This window comes from Schistocerca cancellata, chromosome 6 (genome assembly GCF_023864275.1).
Source record: "Schistocerca cancellata isolate TAMUIC-IGC-003103 chromosome 6, iqSchCanc2.1, whole genome shotgun sequence".
NCBI classification, from domain to species: Eukaryota; Metazoa; Arthropoda; class Insecta; order Orthoptera; family Acrididae; genus Schistocerca; species Schistocerca cancellata.
In genome coordinates, this window is record NC_064631.1 from 145,089,746 (window position 1) to 145,105,970 (window position 16,225).

Consider the following 16,225-nt stretch of genomic DNA (forward strand, 5'->3'; position numbering starts at 1 on the left):
TAAAGTTCTAGTCTGCTAGATTGTTAATTTCCAGAAATGTAGTGCTTTATATTCTCATACGGGGGAGACATTTTACTTGAAAGTCGTTTCCCCAATGTCGGCGGATAAATACGATATTGCAGTGCCTGTGTTATTCCGAATTCCGCGGCATGTTCCTTCGGGCATGCATGTCGTATCAAGGCTAGAACTGTAGTGCCAAACCGCATCGTCTGCGCTACGAAGAAGACGTGGCGCCCTCTTAAAATACATATCTGTAAATTAGACAAACAAGTTATTGCTAAGGTGCATGCGATTCTGTAAACGATTTCCACAACTTTTTCTTTTACGATGGAAATGAAAATGCCGTGTGGCTAGGGCCTCCCGTCGGGTAGACCGTTCACCTGGTGCAAGTCTTTCAAGTTGACGCCACTTCGGCGACTTGCGCGTCGCTGGGGATGAAATAATGATAAGGACAACACAACACTCAGTCCCTGAGCGGAGAAAATCTCCGACCCAGTCGGGAATCGAACCCGCGCCGTGAGGTATGACTTTCCGTCGCGCTGACCACTCAGCTACCAGCGGCGAACTCTTTTACGATTATTTGTAATGAATACATACAATTTTATTCTGTAATGCTGTTCGGTTAATTCCTCCTAAAAATTGCCAATGATCCGGATTGTGGACCATTGCGTGATGTCAAAGGTTTTTATAGGTGAATGCTAAGCCGTTTACTTGGCAAGTACCTTTCATGTAAGCCACGCAAAGCCGTGCACTCGGTACATATATCGGTGCTCCAACGAACCTCTAGAGTGCGCCATGTCTTCTTCTGCAGGACACACAGTTCGGTTTGACTCTACAGTTCTAGCCTTATGACTGTTAGGTTTTTTGTTGGCATTTTGTTTTCAAATGATGAAGCTTAAGCATCAATTGATGACACACGACTGGAACGTCAAAATTGTGATGTACATATGTACTCTAAGGTATGTACCGGAGGTTAGTATTTTATTACTATTTACTGTTGTTTATTTGTTTATTGTAATGACCATTATATGACTCTTGTAACATCTACCGTATGTAGAAACAAAATTTTCTTATTTATCAGGCAGGTACAGATCCTTTACACCTCTCGTAAACTTGATCACCCTCACCCGCATGTCTATCCCATCCTTTCCCACCCCCGTACGCTGCGATGCCTGTACACCTGCATCCCAACCACTCTCTATCTTACCACACTCCATACCCTTGTCGAAGGTGGCTTCCGCCAACTAGCCCTCCCGGATGATGCCCTCATCCCCTCCTTGTACCTCTCCTACCAGATTTAATCCTCCCCTTTCTCCTCCTGTGTTTTTCCTCCAGGGCACCGTCTTTTCCTTTCTCTCCCTCCTCACTTCCTCCCTCTTCTACCCTTCTCATCCCCCTCCCTGGGCTTCCACACCCCACCATACCTTCTCCCCTCCCCCTGCCTTCCTTCTCTCCCACTGGCTTCCCCACCCCCTCCTACCTTCCCTATGGCAGGCCCACGGCTTTTTCGTGCAAACAGTATGTTTTAGTGCGCCGAAGTTCGTCGCCACTGTGCTAGTGTTTTCCTTCCCATCAGTTCATCAGTGTCTCTCCTTCAGTGCTCCTACATTCACGTGTGCAACTCTGTGCCCACGTTTGTGTCTAGTGCTGAATTTTTTTATACAACCAGTGCATCCGTGAACGCCTTCCTTTATTTTAGTATGTATGTCTGCTGCTTTTATCCTCCATGTATGTTTGTTTTTATGTCTTCTTGTTTCCTGTATGTTTTTCTATGGCCGAAGAGCGGCATAGATAGGCGGCTGCCGGCCTACCTTTTCCTGTAAGGGTTTGAAAATAACAGTAAAGAAAAAAAAATTATCATGTCACCAGATGATGGCATAGCCTGGAAACGCGTCGTAACAACAAATAATAAAGAAATATCACAAAAACCCTTGAATATTTTTGAGCAATATTACAGCATTTTTTAAGTCTATTTCATAATCGCATAAAAACTTCGTTATTTCTTGTCTTTTTTGTCTCTTGAAGGAGTATATTTCGCCTCGACTGTCAAATATGTTATTTTTTACGACTGGCCAGTTTCAATGGAAATACGGTAAAACGTGGAAACTACAATCAGACACAAAATATCTTTTTACTTAAATTTAGGGAACGTGGAAGAACAGACAGATATAAAAGTGCAAAAGACAGAAAAGAGTAAACACTCACAGGCATCATAGGATAATATTATTTCTAACACTTGCGTCGTGTACATAAGAATGTGTTAACAGTACTCTTGCCCATGTATACATCATCTTGTGAAACTATGGACACACATTCTTATTTTTTCTTTATTGCATTTCAGTTCCCCATCAGGGTGGGCTGGCAACAGCATATGTGCTGCTCTTCAGCCGAAAGACATACAACATACAATAGAAGACATTTACAAATAACATGAAGGAGAAAATATGGTGTACATAGATATAAAAAAGTGGGGAGCTATGTGGAAGACAATAGACAAACAGGGGGTGACTGTAAAATGGAGATAAAAACTGTGAAAAAGTAGCGCACACAAAAAACCACATACTGGGACAATTAAAAGAATACAAGGCGAAGTATGACTGGAGCATAACAGTATCGACAGACGGTGTAGCACATAACAATCACCGACAGTAACACACAATTAAAATCACAGCTCTCGACACACAGGAGAACAGCACCAAACACAACTCTGATGCAGCACACTGATGATGATGAGCAAAACACAGAGCCTGCCAGAGGAGTGGAGATGAGGGAGAAGGGAAGAAGGGAGGGAGGGGGGTAGAGGGGGGAGGTGAACAGGGGCGCGTCGAAGAGGGCAGGGAAGGGAAGGACATGGGAGGGTCGCAGTTGAGGCGGGTGTGCATGGACTTGGGGGGGGGGGGGGAAGGAAAATCCGCTATGGGAGAAGGAGGGGAAAGGGAAAGGGGGGCCCTGGGGTGGGGAGGGAACAAGGCCAAGTTACAGTTGGAAGGAGGGGTAGATGTCACAGCGAAGTTCAACATCCAGGAGGGGGAGGCGCTGGAAATTGCCCTGATGAAGGAGATGGAGAGTATGGAAGTGGAGAGAGGAAGGATAGACACACATTCCACACACAGAACAGTTTAAGCAGAGAAGAAGTTTGACGTAAGTTTGAGAATTAAACTTGCTCAGATTACAGGAACAGCTAAAACAGAAAACTAACATAGGCACTGACTGCGCAGGGTAAACTCCAACAAACCCCGACATACACATTCTTATACATGTATAGGATACCAATAATGGTTCACAAAGAGACTCTGGTCCTCGCAGAGATAATGTCCATTAAGGTTACACTTTCTAAGCATAAAGAGCAGGCAGATAATCTGTTATGGCGTGAATTTAATTAGCCTTCTAAGATGAGATACGTAGTTGGCAAAAAATGTGTAGACCATTAAATGGAAACCATTATGACCAAAACGTAATATTACGTGAACGCAGCCTGATTTAAAAATAGTACTTGAAATTACTTGTGGGTTGCCTGATACATTATCTTAGAATCCTGCTCGCTTAAAATATGAGTGAAGTTTTGAAAATACCTCCTATCAGATTCTTATCCAGGCCATAATCAATGGAAGAACCACTCGTAGCTGCCACCTCCTTGACTTCTGTCTTACCATTTACAACAGTGTTATCAATTAACTATTACACTAAAATATCTTGGACTAATCCTCGGCAACTGACATGGAAACCCCACAAACAAAAAGCCTCCAATAGACTAAAAATAGTAAACCTACTAACTAGTCAAACTTAGGGATTACATCCCTCCACTAAACTCGACACGTAGGAGACACTGATCCGACCCATACCCTCCTACGCAAATGTTGCATGGATATCCACTCCACATAGCTTCTATCAGTCTATCCAAGTCCTTAAGTGCTGAGCACTGTAGATCCATTTGCCTTCCCCATCTTGTAAACTTCACCATCTCATGTATTTCCCAACTCTCCTCACTCACAATGAGCACCACATAACAATCTGCAGCGTCGCAAACTGGCCTTCAATAATCCTATTGTATCCCCTACAGTTTCCATTCCAGTCTACGGCCCAAGTGCGGTTTGGTAATCAACTATCACCATCATTCAGTATACAAAATGGATTGAGACAAGGAGATCCATTGGCGCCAATATTATTCAATTTGGCCCTGGAAAAAGTAAGCCGTGACACTTGTCGAACCAGAGAGATGGAGATGGTGGGAGCAGACACAATCTTGGCATTTGCTGATGATGTTGTGATCCTTGGCGACACTCTAGAGCAAGTACGCAGGGATACTTCCCGATTCCTCCACAATGCAGAGAAAATTGGGCTGGTGGTGAACGAGGAAAAAACTAAATATCTTGTTGTATCACGCCGCCGAGATCTCCCTCCTTCCATTGATGTCGACAGGCATACCTTCGAACGAGTTGAAGAGTTCAAGTACCTGGGCTCCATACTAACAAATAGAAGTGAAGTAACGAAAGAAGTACAGCAACGTATAACAAATGCTAATCGCATGTTCTTTAGCCTGAACAATCTTTTCAGATCTCGGCTGGTATCGCAGAAGAACAAGATCCACCTATACACGACACTGGTGAGACCAGTACTTTTATACGGCTGTGAAACTTGGGCAACATCAGCAACAGCAGAAGAAGCAATATGTGCATTTGAAAGGAAGGTACTTCGGAAGATATATGGACCCATCTACAATGCCATGGAAGGTAAATGGGAACGAAGAAAAAAAGAAGATTTATACCAGCGGTATGGAAAGCCACACATTGGACGAATATTGGCACAGAAGAGACTCCAATGGTTTGGCCACATCCTACGGGCAGACGGATCCCTTCCAAACAGAGTCCTCCACTCTCAACCCACAGGAAAACGCCCTAGAGGACGCCCAAGAACTCGATGGAAGGATAGGATAACAACGATCCTGAAAGAAGTGGAACCAGCAGCCGTGGAGGAGGACGCCAACGACCGGATGAGATGGACTGCCATCTGCAACAGCTCCCTCCTCTCGTGTAATTGACAGACACTGCGTGTGTGTTTTTTTTTTTTTTTTGTTTTTTTGTTTCTGTAATGTATCCCTCTTGCCTTTTAAACCTTTGATTGAATGCCCTGTTTATTTTTTCGTTTCTTCTTTAAGCTGTAATGTACATATGTAACTTTTACTACTGTATAGAGTACTTTTGTAAGTCTTTTTGTCTTTACTTTTCCTTTTGTTCTTCTTGCTGTAGGCCTTAAAGGCCCGATAAGGCAATAAATGATGATGATGATGATGAGATGATTTTGATGAAATGAAGCTTATACGTTACCCCAGGCTACAATGAAGTTGTCTTTGAAAACTCTATGAAAATTCGTCTAGTAGTTTTGGAGATCAGCGTGTTCAAACAGACAGACTTTACTGTTGTATTATTGGTATATAGATTTAGTGTTTATAATAAGGAGGCTGGATTTCCTAAAACACGTCAGATTTTTATGAAATCTGATTGCAGTTGGCACTTGAGAAAGATATTTCAACAAAAATTGGTAATTGTGGAACGCAAAATTTTTTAACAATCATGGCGGGATGTATTCCTTCAAGACTGTGGCACTCTGCAGAAGTACATTTACTGCTTCTCTCTACTCGTATATTCAGAATGAATCAGTCAGCTAGTTTCTCAACGTCATTGGTTCTTTTGTTACAGAAACCCTGAGGAAGTATCCGCCGGTGGCGTTCCTCCCAAGGAAGACCACCCGCCCGTACCAGATTCCGGGTAGCAAGGTGGTGATTGACAACGACATGGCAGTCATCGTTCCCAACTACGCACTGCACCACGACCCCAGGTACTTCCCTGACCCGGAGCGTTTTGACCCCGAGCGCTTCTCAGAGGAGGAGAAAGCCAAGAGGCACCCCTACGTCTATCTGCCGTTCGGTGAGGGGCCACGCAATTGCGTAGGTAAGTCTTAATGCCCTCCACCTCGTTTGTATGTTTTGTCAAAATCGCCGGAAAAACCGCAGAGGTCTGTTTTAAGGTTTTGGCCAGAGTAAAATTAGTTGATTTAGCCACACTTGTGAAGTTTTAAATCTATCAGAAATTCTGTGCAATTTTTTGGGTTGCACATTCGATAGTGGAAATAAGCGTTTGGCGCCAATGGCCGGGAGGGCCCTTGCGGGGCAGGTTCAGCCGCCTTGGTGCAGGTCTTATTACATTCGACGCCACATTGGGCGACCTGCGCGCCGGATGGGTATGCAGTGATGATGAAGGCAACACAACACCAAGTCCCTGAGCGGAGAAAATCACCGACCCAGCGGGGAATCGAACCCGGGCCCGTAGGACAGCAAGTTGTCACGCTGACCACTCAGCTATCGGGGCGGACACATTCGATAGTAAAATAATGTGACTGGCGAACAGATCGTATCTGGAAACAAGAGGTCCAAAGACACAGAATACGTCAGTATTCTTGACTGCACACGTTAGGCTTTAGGGACTGGAATATCTGCTCTAAGCCAACAAGATGTTCTAAAGCAGTGACATTTTGTCTCGTCTCCGAACGAACCTATGTAGTTTGTTATGACATTTGAAGTAAGACCTTTTCATACTAGCCTGTTCTGGTATAAAATAAATCGTGCGGAACAGTGTATCATTGTCAGAAGCACCGTCGTCCAGCACTAAACCGATTTTCTACAAAAATTCTGGTTTCACTTCCCGCTTGTCAGACGTAAGCGGAGCCCGTACTCACAAATGCATACGCTCTCTATAAATAATAACTACATAAGCAGATATTCAAATAACAAGTCACTGTTGTAAAGTAACAGATAAGTAAAGATTTCATTCAGATGAATAAGTAGATGCCGGCCGGTGTGGCCGAGCGGTTCTAGGTGTTACACTCTGGAGCTGCGCGACTACTACGGTCGCAGGTTCGAATCCTGCCTCGGGCATGGATGTGTGTGATGTCCTTAGGTTAGTTAGGTTTAAGTAGTTCTAAGTTCTAGGCGACTGATGACCTCAGAAGTTAAGTCCCATAGTGCTCAGAGCCATTTGAATAAGTAGACAAAATAACCGCCCAGATGGTACTGCACTTCTACCATGTTCTTTCTCAAAAGTAATAATCTTTTTATCCTTTTACTGGCTTTGAGTCTGATTCAGCTTCAGTAGTTACTCAGAACGTTCCCAATAACAGCACTGTCACCGCTGAGTTTCATCAAATAGACGAGACAGATGTCAGAGAAAACATGCCTGCGCAGAACGTAGTCCAGCTGATACTGTAACACAATCTGCGACTTCCACTACTCCAAGACAAAGCGGACGATCTTGGTAACAGGATACCGTCAAAGTTTTATATCAGTAAATAGGAAATTAAAATTCACCGTGATGGAGTTCTGCGCTGAGTACCCACTGTTCGACAGTTTGCGACATGCTGGAAGGCTCAGCAATCATAGGCCGATACTATGACTAAAGTTTCATGTCCAGTTAGAGCAGAACACTACTAACGCAATCAACAGTATACGCCCATTCCAAGTTTATTTTTTCTGAATATGCACAACTCTTTTATTGCGTACGGAACCTCTTACACACACATATACACCCAAAGACACACACACACACACGCACACGCGCGCATTCACGCACGCACGCACGCACGCACCCACCCACCCACCCACCCATCCACCCACCCACCCACCCACCCACCTACCCACCCACCCACCCACCCACCCACACACACACCCACCCACACACACACCCACCCACCCACCCACCCAACCACCCACACACACACACACACACACACACACACACACACACACACACACACACACACGCCCATTCCAAGTTAATTTTTTCTGAATATGCACAACTTTTTTATTGCGTACGGAAACTCTTACACACACATATACACCCAAAGACACACACACACACACGCACACCCGCGCATTCACGCACGCACGCACCCACCCACCCACCCATCCACCTACCCACCCACCTACCCACCCACCCACCCACCCACACACACACCCACACACACACACACACACACACACACACACACACACACACACACACACACACACACCGAACACGAATGCCTTATAAGGTCAGTCACCTTCTTTCTGTTTAAACCTCACTTTGCCGTGCACACAAACGTCTGTTGTTTAAAATCTCTTATTTTAACAGGGCCCTGAAGAATAAACAACATTTAGATACATTTCAGCATCTAATATATACCTGTTTATCAGTAATCCTTACTTGTTAAACATCTACCCCCCCCCCCCACACACACACACACACAGAGCAAATCATAACGTAAACCTTTAATAATCTTCGGATTCAATACAGCAGTAACCCTCATGCCTTCTAGGACATTAGCATTCCACAGCCTCCACTTCGCCTTCACTTAGTTAAGTACAACCAAAAGATCCCCGACGAACTACTTCCGAAACTAATCACAGTTCAAGCTCAAATCCGTTACCATATTGTCTCACAATCAAATTAAAATTTCCACAAAGCTCGTCTCCAACACTCACACGTCTTCCTTCCGACACGGCAACCCCTGTTCTTTTGTTTCAGCAACGATATTCCCCAATCTTGACAACATTTTACATAGATAAAATATATTTCCAAGTGGGCCATCACATTGCAGTATGTACATAATAATATTATCAGATAATATTATAATTACAATTTAGACAATATTTACAAATTTACAGCTTGACACAACTCATACATTAACAACAAGTGGGGTAATTCACAAAATAATAACGAAGAATGAACAAACGATTACAGATATAGGTCAGTTTTTTTTTTTCCTTATTGATTTTCGATTCCCCCCGAAGGGGGCGAGCTGGCAGCAGCTTAGTACGCTGCTCTTCAACCTACAGAATTTTTAAAACATATGAAGAAGAACAATAAAAGCAGGCGATAAAATGGTGACTTAAATTGTAAAACGGCGGGAAATTATGGAAAGTGAAAACATAAAACAAAGGGTTGGCGATGCTAATAAAATACCCAGGAAGCAGACAGGTAAAATAGTAGACAGACAATTAAAAAAACACAGCAACCCTCTGGTTTCTGTTCGCAAGAGATATAAAAATCACACCCAGCAACAGTATGATTTCCGTTCACAATACTTTAGAAAAGATGCACAACACTTAACACTCACTGGAAACATTTCACTAAAAAGTCGGCACGAAGATGACACACGACAGCCAAGGGCAGATGGGTGGGGGACTTGGACAGATGAGGGGGGAAAAAAGGGGGTGGAGAGGAAAAACGAGGTGAGTGGGGGTAACCGACGGAGGGAGAGGACTCATAAGGGGGGGGGGGGCAGGGCAGACACGAGAGGGAATGGGGAAAGGCAGAGGAGGGGAATGCAAAAGGACTCGGGGGAGAGAAGGGAGGCAGAGAGAGGGTAGGTGGGGAAAAAACAGTATGGAAGGGGGGGCAGAGGGAGCCTGGGAAAAGAACAGAGGAAGGGAGGGGGAGGTGAGGATCAGAGCTGATAGGGATAAATGGAGGGAGAGAGAGCATCATCTGGGAGGGGGAGTTGATGGAAGCCACCTTGGGGAAGCAGATGAAGGGTGTAGAGATGGAGCGTAGGGGGGACACAAAGGTGAAGGTGCAGCAGAGGGCGGGGGTAGGAGAGGAGAGGAGCAACCAGGGGATGAGGAGAATCAAGGTGGCGGGAGGTGTAGAGTACGCAGATATCTTTGAGGAGTAGAAGCAGATGGGGGAAAGGAATCAGGTTGTAGAGGATCCGTGTGGGGGATAGGTGGCGTATACGGAAGGCGAGGTGAGTGCATGGCGCTCGAGGATCTGGAGGGGCTTACAGAATTTGTGAGGAGGGGGTGGGATAGATCTGTGTGTACGTAGTAATAAAAATCTCCGTTTGAATTTATGCGATACTAGCTCAATGTGCGTGTGAAAGATACATTATTCAGCGAGGTCGTCAAGGTTTTACATGGTACATAGACTATATTGTGCATGTCGTATGTTTACCTGCGAGGAGCGCTCAATAAGTAATGCAACATATTTTTTTCGGGCAATTTCGATTGAGAAATTGCGGGATCTGTTGTGGGACATGGAGAATATTCCCGCTTCAACCCCTGCAGTTTCATGAAGTTTTGGTAGGTGACGGCGCTATACGTGGCCTTCAAAATGCTGTTGTGGTTTTGTGGTTTTACGGCGCACAACTACAGTGGTCATTAGCGCCCAGACTAAGTTATGAATGCACTGCGAGGCACTGTGGTAAAACAGGAACTAAAAAGGACAACACTCATGGGCGTACCCCAGAAGATATCGAAGTTTTCACTAGTTAACTGTTTTATTTAATAAGAAATTCTGCATGTTTTCTCGGATTGTACAAGTGCATTCTTGTATTTAAAATGTTTATTAAAAGCAGTTTTTCACTGGTTTACTGTATTATTCTGTTTTGGTTGGCAGGAGAGCCAACACCGTGTTACTAGAGGAGGCCGAAAGGCACGCGTTTTAGCTCACGCAGGCTGGCGTGAGGTCTGGAACAGGACAAGGAAATTAGAATTTAGAAAAACGGACGTAGCTGGTGGAATACTTAACTTTAATCCGTTAATGGTGAACGTCGGTCTTGACGGTACATGATTCAATATCAATAGTAACTGATAATGGCGCCTTGCTAGGTCGTAGCAAATGATGTAGCTGAAGGTTATGCTAACTATCGTCTCGGCAAATTAGAGCGTATGTAGACAGTGAACCATCGCTAGCAAAGTCGGTTGTACAACTGGGGCGAGTGCTAGGAAGTCTCTCTAGCCCTGCCGTGTGGCGGCGCTCGGTCTGCAATCACTGATACTGGCGACACGCGGGTCCGACGTATGCTAACGGACCGCGGCCGATTTAAAGGCTACCACCTAGCAAGTGTGGTGTCTGGCGGTGACACCACATATTCAATAAGAAGTGCTGTATGTTGTCTCGAGTCCTTGTTTCCTGAGACTAGTATGACCTGCCCCCCTCCCTCCCCCAAACCCCTAGATGAGATCCTGGTTACGCCCTTGACAGCACTATAAAAGGCACATTAACAGGCAAGGGATTAAAAGAAAACAGCATAATCAAATGTCCTTAGACAGGTTTGTCAAGTGGATAAAACGAAGAACGCGAGCAGCTGCTCCTGGGTCATCCGCTAAAATGGCATCCAGAGTACATGGCAGGCCAAGATCAATGCGCAGTGTATTAAAATTCGGGCAGGACGTTAAAATGTGGCGTACCGTCAGCAATTGCCCACATGGGCAGAACGGCGCCGGCGCAGCCGTCAGCAGATGGCGATGGCTGAACCGGCAGTGTCCAATTCGTAACTGGGCCAAAACGACCTCCTCCCGCCGAGAAGGGCGTGAAGAGGTCGTCCAAGCCGTGGGGAGAGGTTTCAAGGCCCGAAGCTTGTTTTCAGTAAGTGTAGCCCAATCAGCATGCCACAGCGATAAAATGCGCTGACAAGTGACCCTGCTAAAATCAGATGAAGGCACACAACAAGAAGCTGTCCAAGGCTGGAGGACCGCAGCCTTGGCCGCGGCATCTGCAGCTTTGTTCCCAGGGATACCGACATGGCCAGGAACCCACATAAAGGTCACCGGAGAACTGTCGTCCGCCAGCTGCTGAAGAGAGCGTTGGATCCTGTGCACGAAAGGGTGAACCGGATACGGATCACTGAGGCTCTGGATGGTGCTCAGGGAACCAGAGCAGATGATACACTTCTGGAAATGGAAAAAAGAACACATTGACACCGGTGTGTCAGACCCACCATACTTGCTCCGGACACTGCGAGAGGGCTGTACAAGCAATGATCACACGCACGGCACAGCGGACACACCAGGAACCGCGGTGTTGGCCCTCGAATGGCGCTAGCTGCGCAGCATTTGTGCACCGCCGCCGTCAGTGTCAGCCAGTTTGCCGTGGCATACGGAGCTCCATCGCAGTCTTTAACACTGGTAGCATGCCGCGACAGCGTGGACGTGAACCGTATGTGCAGTTGACGGACTTTGAGCGAGGGCGTATAGTGGGCATGCGAGAGGCCGGGTGGACGTACCGCCGAATTGCTCAACACGTGGGGCGTGAGGTCTCCACAGTACATCGATGTTGTCGCCAGTGGTCGGCGGAAGGTGCACGTGCCCGTCGACCTGGGACCGGACCGCAGCGACGCACGGATGCACGCCAAGACCGTAGGATCCTACGCAGTGCCGTAGGGGACCGCACCGCCACTTCCCAGCAAATTAGGGACACTGTTGCTCCTGGGGTATCGGCGAGGACCATTCGCAACCGTCTCCATGAAGCTGGGCTACGGCCCCGCACACCGTTAGGCCGTCTTCCGCTCACGCCCCAACATCGTGCAGCCCGCCTCCAGTGGTGTCGCGACAGGCGTGAATGGAGGGACGAATGGAGACGTGTCGTCTTCAGCGATGAGAGTCGCTTCTGCCTTGGTGCCAATGATGGTCGTATGCGTGTTTGGCGCCGTGCAGGTGAGCGCCACAATCAGGACTGCATACGACCGAGGCACACAGGGCCAACACCCGGCATCATGGTGTGGGGAGCGATCTCCTACACTGGCCGTACACCACTGGTGATCGTCGAGGGGACACTGAATAGTGCACGGTACATCCAAACCGTCATCGAACCCATCGTTCTACCATTCCTAGACCGGCAAGGGAACTTGCTGTTGCAACAGGACAATGCACGTCCGCATGTATCCCGTACCACCCAACGTGCTCTAGAAGGTGTAAGTCAACTACCCTGGCCAGCAAGATCTCCGGATCTGTCCCCCATTGAGCATGTTTGGGACTGGATGAAGCGTCGTCTCACGCGGTCTGCACGTCCAGCACGAACGCTGGTCCAACTGAGGCGCCAGGTGGAAATGGCATGGCAAGCCGTTCCACAGGACTACATCCAGCATCTCTACGAACGTCTCCATGGGAGAATAGCAGCCTGCATTGCTGCGAAAGGTGGATATACACTGTACTAGTGCCGACATTGTGCATGCTCTGTTGCCTGTGTCTATGTGCCTGTGGTTCTGTCAGTGTGATCATGTGATGTATCTGACCCCAGGAATGTGTCAATAAAGTTTCCCCTTCCTGGGACAATGAATTCACGGTGTTCTTATTTCAATTTCCAGGAGTGTATAAGCAGAATGTCGGTGGCGGCGGATGTAAAGGCCAGATAGAGGGCAAATAGCTCAGCTGTGAAGACCGAACAATGGCCATGGAGCCGGTATTTGAAACTGTGTGCCCCGACAATAAAAGAACACCCGACACCGTCATTGGTCTTAGAGCCATCTGTATAAATGAAGATGCCGTCGTTGAGTTTCATTTGGCGGAAAATCAGAGCATAGCAGATATCCGTAGGTGCTTGCAGAATGTCGATGGAGGCCTGGGAGTGAACAATATTCGCGGTGAATCTTTCAGTGAGTCGTCTGTCGTCATCGCAACAAGGCCACGCAGGTCTCACGTGACAGCCGGCTGCACACAGCTGTGACTCCTGCAATGTTGAAACGTGCGGACGCTCTCATTCTATGTGATCGACGGGACACAATCAGACACCTCGCAGTACCAGTCGAGGAGTTCCCCGCAGCCTAACAGAATACCATGAAGAGCAAAGAAGGAACATCTGGGCAGAACTGCTTCCGCATTACGTGGCTGGTCGTGACAAGTTTTCGTCGAACATCATTCGCATAGGTATCACTGAATGTATAGTGATAGGTGAAGATGCAACAGATGACATGAAACTGCGGTCTTTACATTATACGTGCCTACAGCTTCACGACATCTATGGCGCACTGAGCGGCTTGTAAGATGTCAACTCCTGCACATGATGTTGGGTATCGGTGACATTGAAGCTTGTTGATTTCTGGTTTGTTGTTCTTGACATTCATCCGTACTGACCTCGCACTGCCTCGTGTTGTCCCTAGATCTTCTCGCTCCTAACCGTAACCTTTCCAGAGAAATCCACAGCACAAGTTTTTCATTGTTTCTCGGGAGTAGCATTTCCGCTGCTACCATCAGTGTTTGGAAGTAGTCTTCTCGCCTCGTTAGTCTTACTTTTGAGACATCCCTTGTGCCTGCCATAATATTTGAGTCGTGCTTCAGGTCTCCGAGACACGTTGTGTGACTAACATGGCCGTGTTGCGTGATGAAGACGTGGCTCGTATCCCACTATTTTAACTTTTAATTTAAGTGAATGAGGATCGTCTGAATACAACAGGTCGTCAAAGTACGTCTTTGGTCCTTGATTAACGAAAAACAGCCACGCATCTCCCTAGCCTGTCTATTTATGCATTACCTTTATGTAAATTTTATACTTTTCCATTTCACATACGTTTACCAGCACTGGAATTACTATGTTTTATAGTTGCTATTAAAGAGATTATATTATAATTTCGAGCTCATGGTAATGTTACATGTAGAATGAGTAACCAACACAAATATATTCAGTTACTGAATCATAGATTTTATCTCTTACATCAGCGCACAACAAAGAGAAGATAAAGGGTCTATCAGTTCAATACACGTTTACAGGCAGCAAGCACAAATTTCTGTTTAAAACGCCCAAGAAATTCTGGTACAACTGTTTTCAGCTATAAATATATTCACACAGTATTACAAGCTGGTGCAGATACTCACGACATGTCATTATATTGAATGAAAGATGAGAAGTGAAACGATCTATAGAGGTACATTTAGATCTGCGAGTGTACTTTGCTTGTTGCAAGAGCAACAGATCCCAGGGACACACGACAATACATTTCTCTGTGTTTTGCCTCATAGGTTGTTACCATCGACGTGAGTTCTTTAGTAATCTCGTAACGCCCGCTGACAGTAAGCTAATGTTACTATCGCAATTCAGCTGCCGGTTGTTCCCCCACGTTACGTCCGCAACTCGTGGTCTAGTGGCTAGCGTTGCTGCGTCTGGATCACGGGGTCCCAGGTTCGATTCCAGGCCGGATTGGGGGATATTCTCTGCCCAGGGACTCGTTCTTTGTGTTGTCCTCATCATTTCCTCATCATCCTCATCATTTGTAACAGTGGCTAGATTGGACTGTGAAACAAATTGGACTGTGTAACAATTGGGAATTTGTGTGGGCGTTGATGACTGCACAGTTGAGTGCCCCACAAACCAAAACATCATGGCCCCCACGTTACTGAGTGTGGAGCCGCAGTTCATTCAGTGTCAGAGGCCCTACTGTATGGAGTTTACGAGCAAACCTCCACTGAGAATATGTGATGAAATTTATTATGTTTTCAATTACAGTTGGTTCAAATGACTCTAAGCACTATGTGACTTAACACTTGAGGTCATCAGTCTCCTAGACTTATAGCTACGTAAACCTAACTAACCTAAGGACATCACACACATCCATGCCCGAGGCAGGATTCGAACCTGCTGCCGTAGCAGCAGTGCGATTCCGGACTGAAGCGCCTAGAACCGTTCGGCCACAGCGGCCGGCCCAATTAGAGTAAGGACAGCGATTATTGTGAGAATAGTAGTGATGAATAAGATAATGAACCGAGTGATCGTGGCAATGAAAGTGGTGAAATAGCTGAAAATGCTCGAAAATTCCTGCACTTGCTGGGCGGGAACCACCGGCAAACATCATAGCTCCACATGAACTACGTATGCCGCCTTACGGATCACAATGGTCGTCTTGTAAACGAAATTCTGTTGCTGTATTTCTGAGCCTCGGATCACACAAAATTATGTAATTTAGTTTCCTTGTGTAGTGATTTCTTTAAACTTTTTTATCTGCGGTCGATGTTTCTTATGAATATATGTCCTCTGAAAGCATGTTTGCATGAGAAAGTTTTGCGCTGCTAACACGAACGTCTTCACCATCGTATTATACGTACTATAGCAGTCTTAATGTAAAACAATGTTATTGCCGTACTACGAATAAACGTTAAAATAATGAAACACAAAATGTTCGATTTTCTGTTCACAGGCATGAGACTGGGCCTCCTGCAGTCTAAAATCGGCCTCGCTCATCTGATGTCAAAGATTGAATTCCAGAAATGCGATGAGACTAAAATTCCAATTGAATTCGATCCACTAACCATAGTGTTCATGCCCGCAACTGGGATTCACCTCCGAGCGAAGAAGAGATCTGTGTGAAGAGTGAAGACTACTTCTCGTTCCACAAACGTTTACGAGAAGACAACATATTCTATATCTGTGTAACACGTGTATCGTCAATAAATCTCTAAAAACCATCATCTGTCTGAACAGCA

The 16,225-nt window shown here is 46.1% G+C and overlaps 2 protein-coding genes across 2 annotated transcripts in view; both read left to right on the forward strand.

Annotated features, from left to right (window-relative positions):
• Window positions 1–16,172, forward strand: part of LOC126191268 (probable cytochrome P450 6a13) — an 80,543-nt gene extending 64,371 nt beyond the window's left edge. Inside the window, exons 7-8 of the mRNA XM_049932076.1 lie at window positions 5,697–5,948; window positions 15,940–16,172. Coding sequence (XP_049788033.1) covers window positions 5,697–5,948; window positions 15,940–16,109 — 422 coding nt within the window. The 3' untranslated portion in view covers window positions 16,110–16,172. The remainder of the gene's footprint in view (window positions 1–5,696; window positions 5,949–15,939) is intronic.
• LOC126088203 (cytochrome P450 6k1-like) overlaps window positions 1–16,225 on the forward strand; it is a 281,427-nt gene that overhangs the window by 167,566 nt on the left and 97,636 nt on the right. The gene's annotated exons all lie outside the window — the stretch shown is intronic.